The following is a 19,526-nucleotide window of genomic DNA, read 5'->3' on the forward strand; positions in this document are numbered from 1 at the left end:
CAATCAGAAATTATTTTCTCTTACCTACACAAATCTTCTTTTATGTGAAGAGAGATCAATTCCTTAGGAATATGAAAAGAAAGTATGCTCTCTGACATCTGCTCCCGGATTCGCATCCATTTGTTGTCAGATGTGGGAAATCTATATAATTTACACACTGGGTTCTTTAACACTGAGGAGGAAGGAAAGAAACAAGCTTAATGGTTAAATTACAAAGATATGCACATTAGATGAAGACCAGTTAACAAAATCATTCATTGGGGTACCATGCTAATTATATGTTTAATCAAAAATTTGTTTTTTATCATAAGCCGTTATTGTATTTGAATTTCTAAGAATTTGATTCTTACATCTTACTTTTTCAGTAGCTTTCGGGACATACACTTTATGTTAAATTAAAAAATTAACACATCAAATTTTAATTCGTAAATGTGGCTACTGTGATTCTCTAATTTACCACCTATTAATTCCTTTCTCTTATAAAGATTTTCTTACAGCATGTATATTTAGAATATAGATGAAAATATATGTATTTATACATAATACATACTTTGAAAAAATATATTTCTGAATTTTTTCTGATCGCTCTTAGTCAACTTTATCCACTTATATAGTAGATGACAAACGATGTTATTTCAGAGGTTTTAAATGGTCCTAGTACTGAAAATTATTTATTTCTTAAATGTTAGAGAAGTTTATTCCTTGGCTTATGACCTATTATAATTCAAGGATCATACATACTTTAGTGCCAGTGACTCAATAACATACCTTCTTGAAAACGCATATTATTGGAAGCAAGACAGGGAGATAATGAACAAACTGTGCATTCAGTGTGGGTGGGCAGTGATTAGGGGAGAAGTAATAAGGCCATGCCAAAAAAAGGCTTTAAAGATTTAAAGAAAAAGTGTAGGACCAGATATTAAGATAAGACTTGATACTTTTGGGTATGTGCGAAGCCAACACTCCTATCACCTTCGCAAGCATATGTTCCAGAGCAGAATCTTATTTTCATTGCCATTGGACAATGAATGTCTTCGTTACACTCATGCATCAAAGCGTAATGGGCAATAAAATATCCGGTCACTCACCAGTCAAATATCCAAGATTATGTGGCTCCACTTTACCAATAAAGCTGAATTAAAACAGAATTTGCTACTGAAGCGGATGTAAGGCTTAAAATAATACAGAGCATGGTATGTGGGCCAAGTCCCCTCAATGTATAAGTAAAATGTCTTTCAATATTTGGGGGTTCTATAAGACACTATCTCATTCACTACTTGGGTAAACATATAATATCTTTCTGAACATTAAAATGTGGATCTATTGACCTATTTGTCTGCAACCATTCATTCTCAAAGGTAGAGTTTGGAAATTATGATCAGAATTGATACTATATCATAAATCTTGATTTCAAGTATTCCATTCTTCAACCATATTAAAGCTTCCAGTACAATTACTTACCCTCTACTAAGAATTAGACAGAGTGTGCCCTTTTCAAAAGTACTAACAGAAGCCAGAAAACAGTAATAAAATATCTCCAGTATATTAAGAGACAATATTTAATATCTAGAGTTGTATATCTAAATAAATTATATTAGAATATGATTCTAATAAATTATGATCTTTAAGTTTTATCAATTAGATTATATCACAGATCCATATGTAACATTAGTTTCTTTTTTCTACCGATGTATAATTGATATATAACATCATATTAATTTCAGGAGTACAATACTTGTGTAAATTGCAAAATGATTACCACAGTAAATCTAGCTAACATTCACCACCATACTTAGTTACACATTTTTCCCCTGCAATGAGAACTTTTAAGATATACTCTCTTAGTAACTTTCAAATATGTAATACAGTATTATTAATTACAGTCATCATCCTTTACATTATATCCCCATGAGTTATTTATTTTATAATTGGATATTTGTATTTTTTGACCCCTCTTTACCCACTTTGGCCCCCTCTATTCCCCTGCCTCTCTGGCACCCGCCAATCTGCTGTCTGTATTTGTGAGTTCGGGGTTTTGTTTGTTTATTTTGTTTCTGTTTTTGTTGTTGTTGTTGTTGTTGGTTTAGATTCCATATATGAGATCACATGGTATCTGTTTTTCTCTGTCTGACTTATTTCACTTAGCATAATGCCCTCACAGTCCATCCACGTTATTACAAATGGCAAGATTTCATTCTTTTTAATGGCTGAATAATATTCCATTGCACATATATACCACATCTTCTTTATTCATTCATCCACTGATGGGCATTTAGGTTGTTTCCATGTCTTGGCTATTGAAAATAATGCTGCAATGAACATGGGGGTGCATATATCTTTTTGAATTAGTGTTTTCATTTTTCTTTTGATAAATATTTAGAAGTGAATTGTTGAATCATATATTAGTGCCTTTTTTGGCTTAAAGCTTCCATACTGTTTTTTATAGTGGCTGCACCAATTTACATTCTCACCAACAGTACACAAAGGTCTCCTTTCTCCACATCCTGGCCAACACTTGTTATTTCTCATCTTTTTGATAATCCCCATGCTAATAGGTGCGAGGTGATATCATTGTGGTTCTGATTTGCATTTCTCTGATGACCGGTAATGTTGAGATGTTTTCATGTGTCTATTGGCCATCAGTATTTTTTCTTTGGAAAAATGTCTATTCATATCCTCTACTCATTTTTAATTGAATTGTTTGTTTCCTTTGCTATTGAGTTGTATGAGTTCTTTATATATTTTAGATATTAGGTCATATCATATATATTTTCTTTCATTTGAAATGTAAAAACTTACAGCCAATCAATGAAAGGAACTATGATGTTTCATTCATTTTTAAAGTGACAACATTTTAAAGATATAAGAATTTTACTATATCCTCTATTGTCATATCTCTAGAGTCAGAGAAAGAAAAAAAGTATGTATTAAATTCAATATAGTGTTAGGTTAAACCATTCATGAGATCTCATAAATTCAAACATAGTCAATGTGATCAGAAATATAAATGAATTTTTTTTACAATAAGACAAAAACTCCATCTCTGAAATGCCCAATTTGTTCTTAGTAACCTAAGTAAATAGTCAATTATTTAGTTTACCTAAACTCAGTATTAAGTGCTGCTTTTTTAACTTCTGTTTATTTTTTTTAAGATTACACAGAACCTTTGTATCTCCCAAACTATGGTTAAAAATCCTTGGATTTTTTTTGCCTTTTATAGAAAAAATAATTACTTTTTTAGAAAATTTGTACTATGAATTAAGTTACAAATTATAAAATTCTTTGTTTTCTTTTATCGTAAACTAGTCCTTCAACTTTGGATTTTATTGTTTTCATTTTAAAGTTCTTCAGTGTATTCTAAATATAAATATTTGTTGAAATAGCCTGAGCAGGAATCAAGGGCAGTTTGATTAATGCGTCCTAGAGCTCTCCTCTGACCATCTCGTACACAACACCCGAGGATTCTGTGGAAATACTGCTGTTTTTAAGGAAAAACTTAGGGACAAATAATTTTTAAAATCAGACAACTTGCTTATCCAAAAAAACCCCAAAATTCTCAATAATGTCTCCTAATTTGTTCTCAACTCAAAATTCTTACTGGGTTGATAGTGAGGAGACTTTGTCATCCTCACATGAAAAATAAGGCATGGTATTCATGCATCAAATATTGAACCATGGGCCATAAATGATGAATATTTTTGTCAATTTTTTTAATGCTTCTCCTCTACAGTAGAGATAAAATTTCAACAGTTCTGCACATACACTCCAGCTCTGTAAATGAGTCTGTAACTTTCAGCTCTGGCTCACCATTGATGTCAAATTTTTCTTCATATAGGAAATATGTTTCTGACCATATGATACACTCAACTCAGCAACAATAACTAATATCTATTATGAGTTCCTTTTGAGAGCCCTGTGTTTATTCTCTTAGTTTTTGTCACCGTTTTTGCCAAAACGATTGCTAAAAATATATAACTCATTCTACCAAGAGAAAAGTAGTGGAGACATTTCAAATGATATCATGGTCTTGTGATGACTTAAAACGGGTAAAGTTCTAAGCTGGTCCAGATATTGATACACTCCCTTAGGCCTACCTCATAATGTGAACATAGGGACAGAAAGGAAATAACAGACTGAACCCCTATGTTGCAGCACAACTCGAATTTCTATACTGTTTCTCCCAGACACTGTAATAGGGTCTCTTTAACAAGATTACGTGCCGCCTGCTTTTTAATAAGATTCAGCAATTGTGAAAGCCAAGCTGCTCCCATTCTGAATGATTAAAGTAAAGATGCCAAGAAAATGCTCACCAAAGCTAACACATACACAATACACACAAAAAAACATGACGCCCAAGGAACCTGAGGCAGAAAAGATAAACCAGAGAGAAATCACAAAGGAGATTTTCTCCTTTCTGTGTCTCTGTTAAGGATGCTGATGGAGTGCACAAAAGTTTTTGGAAATCTGGATACAGGGTCAAGGGGTTCATCAAGAAGCCTTATTCTATCAGGTTGTTTTTGATATATTTCTCCAGAGGAAGCTCATTTGTGATTATCCTCAGGGACGTTCTTGCTTTTGGGAAGTGATAGGAATCACATATTTAAATGGAATCTGACTTTATTGGCATAAAGCCTTACAAAATCATTATTTTAATGTACTACAGATTCTTGCAGAGAATCTATTCATTCTGTAGCTTTTAATTATGGAGTTGTTTAATAGTTTAATTATTCAGCTGAATGTGCATACATTGTCTATTCTCCAAATGTTACATTATACTTACTCCAGATAAATCTGCAATCCCATTAGATAATGACACTCCCTTATTTGTACTTGAAAATAGCTGATATTTATATACATCTAAAATGTAGGTTGGCTCTTTTTAAGATTGGGTGAGAATTGAAAAGCATAATAGAAATCACTAAAACATTGTCCAAAGCATAGCTAATACAAAAGAAAGGGTAAGAAAACATGAGAGGAACTCCGAATATACGGTAGAGATATCTCTTTAAAATAATAAAGATGAAATTAATTGTTAAAAAAGAAAAACTCCCAAGAAATTTTTAGTTACTATCCTCTGAGTTTGTTATAAAATCTAAATTATATTATTTGTATTGAGTTGCAAAAAAAAAAAAGAAATAGGATATAAGCTGAGTTGGACAAAGTTCCAGTCTAGCCAAACCCTGCAGACTCTTAACCCTCTATCTTCAATTCAAAGTTAAGAATAAGAAAAACTGCAACAGATATCAGAATAAAATATAAAAATAATATTTGTGAGCCTTTAGTTTCCAGTGATGATAATTGGCGAGTTTAGTACGTAAAATTTGGATTTTAGATTTTGGGTGGTCAAAAAAAATGGTTTGCTTCACTCATTCTAGTTTGATTTGCTCTGTTCGTTCAGTAACTAAAGAAGAAAACTCTAAAAGGTAAGAGTTGGCTTGTAATTCACGTTGAGCAACATGGAACGACCTGTAGTTTACTGAAATTGAGTTGCTTCTTGCCAATTTGCCTCTGTTCAAAGCATTCCCCACATCTCAGAGGAGCGCCCCTCCTTCTTGGCTATAGGTAACCATCTTATAGACTTAGCTCAGCTATTGCCTCTTCCAGGAAGCTTCCTTTGGTTTCCACGCCCTGCTTCCCCACAGGTGTCTCTCCTTTATACTTCCCATTCCCATCTCTATCGTGGGTCTTACTACTTGTACTGCAATCGCCTGTTTTCTTTTTAGTGACCCCCATCAGAATGTGAACTTTGAGAAGGACAGGACTGCGCTAGTTTCCTCATCCTCGTTTCATCTCCTGCACCTGTACCTAGTGCCCGGTAAATGCAAATGTTCCACAGAAATGAGCTTAAACCTTGCAACTCAGGTATTTACCATTGTTTTCCCCAAGAGGAAAACAGAGCATCAAAAACCGTGTACATCGAGAAGGGGAAATGTAAGAGGGAAGGACATAACTAAAAACCTCAGAGCACAGGCACCAGAATGAAGGAAAAACCATAAAGAGAAAGGCCTCTTCACACTTATCTACAAAACGTTACCTTTTTGACTATATCATCTTCTTGCCTATATTTTTCTTCTAGTTTACCTAAAGTGGGTAGTGGAGGAGGAAACGTGCTTACAAGAGAAAGACAGTGGAAGCATTTAGAGGTATCTAAGAGATGTTTCCATTGATTATTAGATAGTGAATTCACTATTGAATTCTACTGGTGACTTAACATCCTAACTATATTAGCATATAGAAATGAAAATATATGGAAAATATATGGAAATTCCAAAAGAGTAAGATTAATGGACTCCATTTCATTTGTTAAAATAGCAAAGGACAAAGAAATCTGGTGATAAGTATATGGAATCAAGGGCCAATGTAATGAACCAAAATGACTCCATATTTTATATATCAGAGAGCTATAAATACAAGGCCAAAATCTATTTTAACTAGTATGGAGAAAATACAACAGAGATATCTTTGTTAATATAAAAGGATATCATCTAAAATTTGATAAGGTAGTAGATTTAGTACCTTATGAATGAAAAGAAAAACTGAGGAAATCTGAGATATACTTTTTACCTGGAATTCATCAGGACTCAAATAAGTGTAGAGGGAAATATTTTTAACAAAATCTCTTAAAACATTCTAAGTCATGTATTGCTTTGGATGGCAGTAGTAGTGAGGAGCATATCACCCTAATATTCGTTTCAGTTGTGTGGTATTGTGAAAGGCATTTAAAATCTATGGTACCGTATGAGGCAGAAAACATTTAAAAATAAGAATTTGGTAGTAATTTTTAAGAAAAGTAATAAATTATTTTATTTCAAACCTAAATAATTAAATTTGAACATTTTATTTTCTGGAGAGAATAACAATGCCGTTTTCTGTTACCTGAAGCATAAATTCAAATGATCAGATATACCGTGTTATCAGCCATTTGACAAGAATTTATTGAGTTCCTATTATAATCTGACCCTAGAGACACAGAAATAAAAAAGGACTGTTCCTTTTTCTTAAATGGCTTACAATCTAGCATCTTCTGCAAAGCAACAATAGTACAAGGCTATTTTGGAAAAAGAGGACAAAAAATATAGTGGTTGATTCCGAGAAAAGGTGTGATTCATCTGTGAAGCGAGACGTACAAACACCAATTCTCCAAATAGAGAAAACTGTATGAATTTAGGACTGATGGAAGGGCAATCCCAGTTCCGATTCCAGTTTACGCAGTCAGGGAAATCATCGCTGTCAGATACACCCTTTGTGAATATGAAGGACAGTATACAAGTCGATATACAGCGTGAAAGTGGTCTTTAAAGAATATAAAGGATAATTTCATGACTCAAGGTGTATGGAATTCAGTCAAGGAAGGTGCTGTAGTAGATCTAATGTTTGCTGACAGGGAGGAACTCACTCAAAAAGTGAAGATAATAGAAAACGTTGTGACAGGGCCCATTAGCTCCACGGATTTGGCATAGCAATATAGGGGTCAACTGAAGTGCTATGTAGCATTATATTTTTACAAAGAAAATTGGGAGAGTTAAGAAATATAGAGCGAATTGTCTTCGTGACAAAATTTTAAAACGGTGTATCTATGGTCAGGCTTATTTAATATAAATAAGACAACTGTAAATGACAAGGGACATGCGACTACATGTGAAACTCTTTAAATGCATACTTTTATGAAATATTTCTAAAATGAAGAAAAAAATAGCAAAAGCTAAACTAAGCTATATCACCTGCAAACATCTGAGAGCAAAGAAATCAAAGACTGGCCAGGTTAATTTGGTCATTTTAAAAAAGCTGATGTCCAAGGAAGATGACCTGTCTGTCAGGGTCACGCTGCTAGTTGGCAATTCTAGGCTTTGACACCGGATCTGACCGCTTGTCACTGCTCTTATATTAATACCACGAGCACCCACTTGTTATTGCTCTGCTGCAGACAAGGCGCCTCAGATGATGTAATTTAGTGAGACATATGAGACCTCAACATCTGCTCTTGTCTATGTCCAAAATCAACTTCCCCAGCTCCCCCCACCGCAACAGCAAAGAGATTTAAGTGTTCTTACCACCATTTTGCTTGAATCAATAAGCAAATAATTAGAGGTGAATCTGCTGTTTTAACGACTTTATTATACAAGTTATATAATTAGAAAGTCAAACTAAATGAGAGCTTTACATTTCTAACTTGCTGTGTCTTCTAGTGTGTCTTGTTTCAGAAAAAATAACATCCAGTAGCTAAAAGGAACTTGGTTTCCCATACACTTACGCTACTTTTTCCTGGAATTATAAATTCTCCTCTCCTCCTCCTCCTAATCCTTTCTCTCCTACCATTAATCTCCCCAGATTCCCAATGTACACATTCAACTTGCAAAACAGGGCATGGAAAAAGTGAGACCTCAGGGAGAAGAGCTTTTTCTTTTCAATATTACAATAGATAAGTGAATTTCCTGAATTGTAAATTAAATTTCTAGAGATATAAATAGAATAGGGAAGAGCTGCTATGAGATATGACATTCTTTTCCATTCACTCAGTAAGTCCTTCGTAACTCACTGAGGCTGGCGGCTTCCATATGATACATTAACACAAAGGCTTAAAGGCCTGAGAAGAATGTCGATAACTCTCTCTGTCTACAGATTTTTTTAAAAAAATGCCACGTGGGAATATAATAGATGCATTCTAAAGTTGCTGAGTTTAGATAGATAAATAAATAGAACAAAAGACAAAGGTACACACAGGCCAAAGTCATACATATTTTAAATCGATACAACATACTTTTATATTTTGAACAGAAACATTTCATACACAGTACTTAGTTCTATTTTTAATTTTTCTTAAATCTAGCTTTTAACATTTGCCTGTCATTCGGTTTATTTTTCCCTAATATAAAAAGGCTTAAATAAAATATTTGTGGCAAAGATTCGAGGTTGTGCGTCCTCCTCCTGGCTGCTTGAACTAAGGAGATTGAAAAATGTCTCTGGAACTAAGTGGAGCATCACCACCAAAACTGTCACCTCCATGAAAGGAGAAAAGCAGTAAGCAATCATCTCTCATTCCACTAAGTATATTTAAATTGCAGAATGCAGCTGCTTCCATAAATTCCATGGCAGTTGTCTTTGTGACATTACAATTTACACATGAAGAATAGCGCTCTAGTAATCTGGAAGAAGTGGTACACTTCCAAGACTCAAGTCTTACAGACTTTATGACTTTATGGCATAAGCATTAGGAGGTGCAGATTTATTTTTCACTATATTCCCTCTGTCTCTGCTTCTTTAGGTAATATATCCTCATACTTAGCCATTTGTCTTTCTCTTTGAAGTTTATATTAACCCAATTGGTATTTTAAAATGGCATTTCTTTTTGTGTGCATAAAAAATTATAAGGTTCACATGAATGAATCATTACAAAATTATCTTATAGTGTAGATGATTTTGGTGATAACCTCATTCATTCAAACTATACTTCAGATGAACTTAACATCTCCTACACTCAGTTTTATTTCTCAACACTGATGTTTAGTAAATTAAATAAACTATCTGGATATATTAAGATAAATGACTAAAGGTTTGGTCAGCTTACACGTGGAAAAATAAATGTGAGGGGAGCCTTTAAGGGTGCATAAGATATTTTCACAACACTAATAACTTATTTATAGACGGCCTAACTGGGTAGACCCTTCACTGTTTAATGCACATCCTTCCAATATTATATCCTTAATAAATTTTTTTAAAAAAGTCTTTTTGTCATAAGTTGAGAAGCTGCTGCTATCTTTGGTATAATCCCTCATTCTACATAAGTATAGTTAATGTTTTGTTGTTAAATTTCATTTTCAGTTCTCTGTGTGTATAAAACAAAATAAAGACAGTCGAAAGCTTGTCTCCCCTTTTTCCATTCTTTTTCTCTATTATTAGTGGCTTCCTTCAGGGAAGAACTGCTAATAGTTTAGGGGCTATGGATTAGTAAGCCTTTGAAGTTTGGTATCATTCATTGAGCTGATTATTATGCTATTTATGTCTTTGTTTAAACGTATAACATGGTAGGACTAGAAAAATATTAAAGCTTATTACATTGCTACACCAATTTATTAATTAATGGCATTTTAGTAATAGCACAGCCTACCAATAAAAAGAAAGGCCTGGATCAAAACTAGATTTAAATTCTGAATGTGCTATTTGCTAGGTACATGACCTTGACCAGTTGCCTCATCTGTCAAATGACAGTACCTTCTTCATAGCACACATCAGACATCAGAAAGCAAGGTAAGACAAGGCATATAAGGCATTACGCATATTGCCTGTCATTGTAATAGTCATTATGTAGTAACATTATTATTGGTACCATAATTTACATTATTATTCAAATATTAATTCCATACCTTGCATATATATATTATCATACATTTTTAACTGTACCATATGTCTCAATTTTATTCACAAGGTCATCATTTACCACAGTTTAGTCCTTTGCTGAAATTCAAATATATTACTATAAGTAACACATTATATACATACATATCCAGGAAGGTACAGAAGTGTGTATGAATTTTTCCTACCAGACCCATATTTCTACTGTCTTAACAACTTTATTTTGAGTTCTATAATTAGAAAGTCAAATTAAATAAGACCTTTGCATTTCTAATACTTACTCTGTCTTCCCATGTGTCTCGTTTCAGAGAATATAAAATCCAACAGCTAACGGGCATTTGTTTTGCCACATAGGCAAGTTTCGTTTTGTTTTGTTTTGTTTTTTTAGAAGATAACATTTTTGTTCTAATTAGTTTCAAGCATACAGTACATTAGTTAGACATTTATATAGTTTATAAAATGATCGCCCTAATTGCCTTTTCTCTCCTCTGGCCTTCCACCTAGCCAATATATTAATGCTAACTTCATTCCCTATGCCGTGTTCCCCATCCCTGTGACCATCTATCAACTACCAATTTGTACTTCTTTAACCCTTCACCCCATTTTCCCAGCCCCCCAAACCCCCTCCCCTCTGTCCGTCACCAAATTGTGCACTATAATTGTGAGTCCGTTTTTGATTAGTTTGTTCTTTTTGTTCTTTAGATTCTGCATATAAGTGAAATCATATGATATTTATCTTTCTGTCTGACTTTTTTCACTCAGCATAATAACCTCTAGGTCCATCCATGTCATTGCAAATGGTAGGATTTCATTTTTTAAATGGCTGAGTAATATTCCATTGTATATATGAACCATAATTTCTTTATCCAATCGTCTGTTGATGGGCATTTAGGTAAGGTTTCTATATATCTTTCTTATGGCACTGTCAAGTCGACCCCGACTCTGATGGCTCCTGTGACTACCAAGTCAATTACTAAGTGTTCACAAATGATTCTGTGAGAATGCTGCCCAAGTTCAGTACTGAGTTCATAGGAAATTAAAACCTATGTTGATATGAAACTAATAGAAGTTTCTAGAACTGAGGTACATACCTGCATTCAAAAAAGGTAAGTTGTCTTTTCTGCTCACACTTTCTGGGGCTGCACATTCACATACCAGCGCACACTAGGAAAGAATAAAAGCAAAAGAAACACATATTTGAAAGTACTCAAAATAAGAAAATTCTTTTATTTCGTTTGCAAAACATGAGGGAATGCACATAGTTTTAAAAAAAAAATTGAGCAAAACATTTTTGTAAAACTTTTCTGCATTATCTTTACTAGGAAGCTTATGATTATTTACTTTTATTTATATATAATATGATTGTATTATAAACTACATTTCAGTCTAGTTAAAGACTACTTAGGAAAGAAAGTAAAAAGAGAGAAAGGACTGTCCACGACAGGCTACAGTACATTCCGAGGATGGCAATTCACATTTTACAAACTGAAGGGTTTTGTATGTCTGACAGCTGGGATGATTCTGCATCAATAAAAAGCCGATTATTTTCTAGATTTTAAGTAAAGGCAACTTTGAGTAAAAACATAAGCATCTACTTACGTAAGGAAAAATGAGTTTTGTTTTCAGCAAAACAATGCAAATACTTGCTCATACGGTATGACAATTTATAAATAAGCTGCTCTCTGATTTATAAAATAAGCGATTTATAAATTAGAAGTTTATAAATTAGCAGTTTATATATAAGCTGATCCAGAGATCACAAACTCAGAAGCCTTTACAGAACCGACACTTCTCTAGACAGAAAGAGATAAGAGACCCAGAAAAGCACATTGCCATGTTCCTAGTGGGTAAATCATGAGTAGGAGACACTATCCCAGACAGTCTACCATTAAGCTGGGACTCTCTTTCAGCTTCTCATAAAACTGTAACTAACAGAGGAAGCAACACGCTTCTGGCCCCAGGAAGTTGATGAGAGACCTATTTTCACATAGACAGAGGACACCGGCATTTGTTTCTTCAAATGAGTTTCCCTTTATCTCTAGCCAAGAGAGAGAGAGAGAGAGACAGAGAGAGAGACAGAGAGAAGGAAAGTAGGGGAAGGAGGAGAGTGAATTTTTCAGACATAAACAAATCAATGCAAATAAAAACAAAACAAAACACAGGAAGTTCTTTTGATGATGAGTTCTAAGGGGAATAGCCATCCTCTGGGGCACGCATGGCTTTCCTCAGGAGGCTCCACAGACCAGGATCGGCGTCCCCAGGAGAGAGCATCAGAATTGCTTGGGCTAATTCCTGACTGTCCTATCTGTCTCCCTGCTTCCTTTCTCCGCTAGGCACTGGGCCTCCCTGAGAGTCATGGCCACTGGGGTCACTGTTAATGATGAAATATATATGTCCCTCAAGCACTTCGAAAAGGAAGACTTTAATTTAAAACATTGATTTAAATGTTAGTTTCTGTATTCTTACAGTCCACTACTTATTGATCTATCATGACATTCATCACATTACTCAGGAAATTTCTTGATGGGGAAAAAACGTACTTTCGTGATTTCTTTAGCATTTACATTGAGGTCCTAAGTTTCCTGAAAGAATGGATAACTGCAAACGGCTCTTAAAATTTGTTGTTCTCTAAATCTTTTTCCAGACCAACCAGGAGTCAGAGGGGATCTCTTCTCTTTTTAATCCACAGCTATTTTGGAAATGAACTTCCTAAATCACTAGAGCAACGTGTGATGGCATTGCTTAAAATTCTTTTTTTCTCCTATTTCTAGCATTTCCTCTACTCCTTTCAGCCTATGTAGAGCTGCTAAAATAATCTTTTGTAAACATTATTTTCATCATATCCATGTTCCGTTCTAGACTGTCTAATGGTTATTTACTGACCAATCAACTCCTGTATTCTCAGACTGGTCTTCAAACCTTTTCCTGACTTGTCCCTGATACAGTTCCACATATTAACTAGGTATATAGCTATGAGCCGTCCTCCTTTCCAAAAGAAGACTATCACCTACAACATAACATATAGGAATGGTTTAGATTAAACCCCCTTTTAGTGAAGAAGTCCATTATTTATAGGGATCAAGCTATTATCCTAAGAAACTGCTTCCTGACATGGGAGCAATCCTGCCTCAACATCATCAAAGACAACTTTCTGTTTCCTAAAGGAGACCTTATTTAACAAATAGATACAGAAATATGATATGCATATATTCATAAACCCCATCTATACTGGAAGGCAGATACTTAGGACAATCTTAACCTAATAACATTCTTATTCTGTAATTTTTGTATTGTACTTAAAGGTTTACTATTCAACATGCTCTAAAGGTTTAAATTCATGAAACATAAACAGAAAATATCCAATAAATATTTACCAAATTAACATTTTCATATTTGGACTTGATAATTATTTTCTTCAATAGTTTCCTGAGTGTACCTTCTGTTTCTATTGAGGTTGAAAGTTTTTCGAAGAACCATATTTCTTGTTTTCTTAGCCTATTTTATTTATTTATTTATTCTTTACAGTTGACCCTAAAATCATTTTACACTGTGTCAGATGTTATAGAAAATGCAGATTCAAAAAATGCGGAATTGTGTTTAAGGAAGCTTACAACATATATACTGTCCATTGCTCTCACTGTGATGGATATCTGCAGCATTACGCACTTCCATGGTGCACGCGCTCAGTGCACTGACTTCACATTTGTGATTCCGAGATGCAATAACAAGCATCACATGCTTTTTGTACCACACGTAGCACCATACGCCTATTGATTTTGATGAGTACTTTAAAAAGTGTCATTTAATGGTAACTATGGCCAATTCTTAGAGGAGCTTAATGATTTTGCATATCAACTAACATATCAATTTACCATGCACTGGGCTTCAAAACTAGCCAAACTGTAAGAACAATGATCATTAAGCTCTGTATGAACCCATCCAAGACCAATACTTCTTGGCAAAGCACTTTCACATCTATTAGTTTATTCCTTAAATCATGTTTCTCTAAGTTTGGTCTGGAGTCTCCTGGAAGTCCCTGATAACTTTTGTCTTTGTAGCCTCTGTAGCATCTAGCACAGAGTGAAGACAAAATTATTTTCATAATAATACTAAAACATTATTTGTATGTTTTCTTCTCTTTCTCTTATAAGCATATAGTGAAATTTTCTAAAGGCTATAGGACATAATCATTTGATAGCTAATGGCATGTGTACTTGTGTACTCATCTGTTTTAAATATTTCTTGCTTGAATCTAACATGATAAATGTCTATATATATAACTCCAATAAGGAACGTCTCTAATATAGTAAATATCAATGGATGAAATCCACATAAATAGAAATTCTAAGAGTGCATAATATGGGAATTGCTATGCTTTCGTTATCTCATTCAGTCTCATGGTTTAAATACCATTCAAATACCATGTGATGATTCACACATATATAATTCTAGCTTAGACATCTCAGCAGAATTCCAGACTTAAACCTCCAACTTCTCACATGCATCTATACTTTGAACTCTAAGAGGAATTTCAAACGTAACATCTTAAAATCTCCTGTTCTCCCCGCAACTGCTTCCCTCAGTTTTCCTAATCACAACAAATAATAATTTTATTCCTTGGCTATCCTTTGCACCTGGAGTCTGGTCATGTTCTACTTTCTCCATTAATATGGCCCTGATCCAACTCATCCTCACTTTCTCAGCCACCAAGCTATTCTGCTGCTTTTGCCTCCTTTCAAGCCATACTCAATGCAGCAGCCAGAATGGTCCTCTTAAAACACGAATCAGATCATTTCATACCTATATTCAAAAATCCTCAATTCTTTACATCTAGCTCAGAGCTAATGACCAACAAGGGACTGTGTGAGCTGTCTTCCCTGCCCCATGCACCTCTGCCCTCCATGCCACCCACTGTCCTCCTCGACCCTCGATTCCAGTCACACTGGCCTCTTTGCTGCTTCTTCAACACAACAAGTATGTCGCAACCCCAGGAACTTTGTTCCTGCTGTTTCCACTACCTACAATTCTTGTTTCTCTCAGATATCCATGTCTTGCTTCCTTATTTTATGCACATTTCAGCTCAAACATTGCATGATCAGTCAATCTAACCTTGACTATCCATTATAAAATAGCCATGGCCCAGCACTCCCTAATCCTTGCTCCTGTCTTATTTTTTTTTTTCTATAGCATATAGCACCATCTAATCAACAAGACATTTTAAAAAATTATTTACTTCCCTGGAAGGTAGCATCTGTATATATTTGGTTCATTGCTAAATACCCAGAACCTACTAGAATGCCTAGAACATAGAAGGCAGCATTGTTTGATGAATGAATAATGAATATTATGTGCCAGAAAATATCCTATAATATAAGTAAGGCCAATTATATTATTCTCAATTTTATATTTGGGGAAAATAAAGAGATGAAACCGTTCGCGACTGGTCCTTAGCTACCCAAGGACTCCACATTTTCCCTGACCACAGTTGATGAAAGTCCACTTAAAACACCACTTCAAAGTATGGGAACAAAATAAGCTGAGAAGGGCAGTTGGTCATCAAAATACCAGTTAGGTAGGTTCATAGTCAAAGGAGATGTATTATTACTCCACTTATACCATCTGCGCCTCTGCCATAAATAGGCATTTTACTTCCTTTTAGAAATCACCACCACTTTGATCTGTGCCACATTCAAATATAATGAATATAATGTAGATATTAAACAGCAGAGAGAGACAGGCAGGAAATGAGCTGAACTTGGCCCCTGCGAAGCCTCACCAGAAAATGCTGCCCTGACAAGAAGCCAAGGCATCTCTGAGGCAGGGCAAAGGGGAGGACTGTGGCTGTCTATTGATCATATTGGCTGTTATTTACGGGGGTTTTCTTATCTGTCACCTGATTTGATGATTTTATTTCCTAGTTCTCCTTTCCCTAATTGCATTTTCTTGACTATTTACCTCAAAGATTGTTTTAAAATTTTTTCTTCCTCTTTTCTTCATAATCCTACATTATTCACTACATTCTCACTCCAGTCATTATTTATTGACCAGTTTATATAACATTATATGCAAACAATATTTTCCCTTCTAAGAGACAGTTTTGAATTTTACTGCTTCAAAGTAAAATTGACTTCACTTATTCATTCATTCATTCATTCACTCATTCATTTTTTTCCTGTGTCAGGCTCTGTTCTAGGCAATAGGGATAAAGGAGAGAACAAAATAGACAAATGTCTTTCTCTAAGGAAGCTTAATTCTAATGAGGAAAATGGATAATAAATATGATAAATAAGTCAAATATATGATGGTGGACAATGACAGGTGCTAAGGACAAAAATATAGAGAAGGGAGATATAAAATTTTGGGGTAGGCATTGCAGTTTTGTTACTGTGGCAGAGAAAGCTTCAGTGAGAAGGTGACATTTTGCATAAATACTGAAAGGAAGTGAGGGAGTGAAACACACAGTTTTTTTGTTGTTTTTTTTTTTTTTTGTTGTTTTTTTTTTTTTTTTTTGAGGAAAAAGCTTTAAAGGTAAATTGAAGAACTAAGTGCAAGGACCTGAGCTGAAAATGTATTTGGAATGTTCAACAAACAGCAAATAAGATAATGTGGCTGAATCCAAGTGAGCAAAAGAGAGGAGTGGGGGATGAGGTGAATGAAGTAAAGGAGGACTATCACTTATAGGACTTTGTCAAGTCGCTGGAAGGATTTGGGGTTATACTTTCAGGGAGTTAGGAAGCCAGTGGGGAGATGATGTGTTCTGTGTTATACTTCAGTAAGTGCCCATGGAGGTTGGTTTGGTATCTGGAGGAGGAAGGAGGGAATCAGGGAGACAGTTAAGAGACTACTGTGAAAATGGAGGTGACAGACAATGCTGGTCACAGTGACAGAGTCATGAGTCCTTGGATTCTGGATTTACTTAGAAGTCAGAACCAACAGGATTTGCTGACATATTGCCTGTGAGTATGTGAGAAAAGAGTCAAAAATGACTCTAAAACTAGAAAAAACAGTTATGACACTTAATGCAATATTTCATCTAATATATTGCCTTTGTAAAAGGACATTGTTAATATTTTTTTGTAAACTTTGCTTTCTATTTTATGTGATTTTAACACTTTGTATTCCATTTCTATGTATGTGTATATCAAATTAGAGTTTGAACCGGTAAAATATGATGAATGACCCTCTGCTCAACCTTCCCTTGACGAGAAATATATAATAATGACCTAATTTGAGAAAACAGGTAAGTAAATGTATGTGAGAGGAGAGAGGTTGGATTTTAACTACATTTTATTTCATGCTCCGAAGGTTATGTAAAATTCAAGATTAAAATGCAGTATTTTGTATCAGAAGTATTATTATGAGCTGAATTGTGTTCCTCATACATTGAAGCCCAAACACCTGCTGTGACTGGTTTTTGGAGCTGGGGCCTGTAAGGAGATAATTAAGGTTAAATGCGGTCATAAGGGTGGGGCCCTGATCCAATAGGGCCGGTGTCCTTACAAGAAGAGGAAGAGACACCAGAGCTCATTCACTCTCTGTTTGCACGTACACCAAGGGAAGGACACAGCAAGACGTCTACAAGCCAGGAGGAGAGCTGTTGCCAGGAACTAAATCATCTGGCACCTTGATCTAGGACTATCTAGTTTTCCAGAACTGTGAGAAAATAAAATTCCATTGTGCAAGGCACTCAGTCTATGGCATTATTTTATGGCAGCCTGAGACGATTAATACGGGCATTACTATTTTATCTGCTTCACTATCCATGAGAGAGCACACGTGTCATTCACCTACATGACTACGGCGCTAAGAGTAGTTCCATGTTATTCTCCCCCATTCATGCAAACCAGTGAGAAGGATGTTATTTTAAGGATCCTCTATTCGGTGACTTCGTTTTTTCGTATGTTTCAGTCATTCACTAACTTCAGGACTTAAATCTCCATCAGTAACAAATTGTGTTAATACACTTCAGGGTGATCTTGGTTTAGGGGATCTGCAAAAGGGTCCTTGCATCTGTATTTCTAACAGACACCCCAGATGATTCTGACCACACTTTGAAAAACACTGAGTTAAAGTTATTTCCATATAACTCTTCTAATGCCATGTACAGTTGACCTACTACTTATTCTTCATTCAGCCACACATATTCCTAGGGATTGCCAACAGAGTTTATAGTAACTCTATAAAAAAAAACTTGCAAAAGGTCAAGGTTTACTAAGAATCCAAATAGGACAACAGTAATGCCGACAGAGCTTGGCATGTTTACCATTTCAGTCAAGTTGGGACTCGTACACAATCTGTGCTGACACTGCCATCCCCTATTTCTAGAGCAGCTCGGTTAAGCCTTTTTTAAGTTCAATGTCATAAACATAAGGTAGAACTTGGGTGGGGCATGTTCCTACGTATCAAATTCTCCATTTATGAAAAGAGCATGATTCAATTTGACCGACCTCATGACAGCAACACAGTAAAAGAGCCGACGAGTGGGCGAGCTTTGAGAATAGGAAGGCGGCTAGTAATAGATTCAGAGAGCAGGAAAGTAGCCCGACTTTGAAATAGGAAGCGTTTCAGCTCCTGATCTCCTGGCACACTACCACACATCCAGGCACCCGATTATCTGCCTATTTGTTCTCTCAGTCTCCGTTAGCCTTGAAATCCTCCCTCCTTCATTTTGATCCAAGCATCCACGTCGTGGTGTTTAAGATGGGTCTTATATAGAACTCCAGAGGAAACAAGGATCGAAAGAAGAGACCTAATCCCAAGACAGGGGTCTTGAAAATACAGATCTTAAGAGGATCTGCTGCAAAATTTCATCATGACCCTGATATTTGCAATCAATCTGGTTTAAACTTCAGGCCTCTTTGGAATATTTTCATGATCTGGGATATGTTCTGAGGGACAGTAGGGGAACAGAAAGGAATAAGGCTTGAGGCAGCAGATAAGATCTTAGCCTATTCTGGGGCAAGAAAAATATATTTTTGAAAAGCAGTCTTAGCTATATTTTGTAAAGTTAATGATATGTTAAGTGTTACATAAACATCATCTTCCATGTAGATGTTTCCTAACCACCAAAATTCAAAGAGACACTAAGCCAGGAAAGAGGTCACAATAGCCTTTATCATTGAAAAAGGTTCATTCAGGAAAAGATAGAACTGTAATGTATATACACACTCATTTTC

General features: G+C 35.1%; 1 protein-coding gene across 10 annotated transcripts in view; it reads right to left on the reverse strand.

Annotated features, from left to right (window-relative positions):
- INPP4B (inositol polyphosphate-4-phosphatase type II B) overlaps positions 1–19,526 on the reverse strand; it is a 557,518-nt gene that overhangs the window by 147,441 nt on the left and 390,551 nt on the right. For all 10 annotated transcript variants that reach the window (XM_039875840.1, XM_039875842.1, XM_039875841.1 and 7 more), the window contains 2 exons: positions 11,442–11,514; positions 25–172 (listed from right to left, as the gene is read on the reverse strand). In XM_039875840.1, coding sequence (XP_039731774.1) covers positions 25–172; positions 11,442–11,514 — 221 coding nt within the window. The remainder of the gene's footprint in view (positions 1–24; positions 173–11,441; positions 11,515–19,526) is intronic.

This window comes from Pteropus medius, unplaced genomic scaffold (genome assembly GCF_902729225.1).
Source record: "Pteropus medius unplaced genomic scaffold, Ma_sr-lr_union100, whole genome shotgun sequence".
Classification (NCBI taxonomy): domain Eukaryota; kingdom Metazoa; phylum Chordata; class Mammalia; order Chiroptera; family Pteropodidae; genus Pteropus; species Pteropus medius.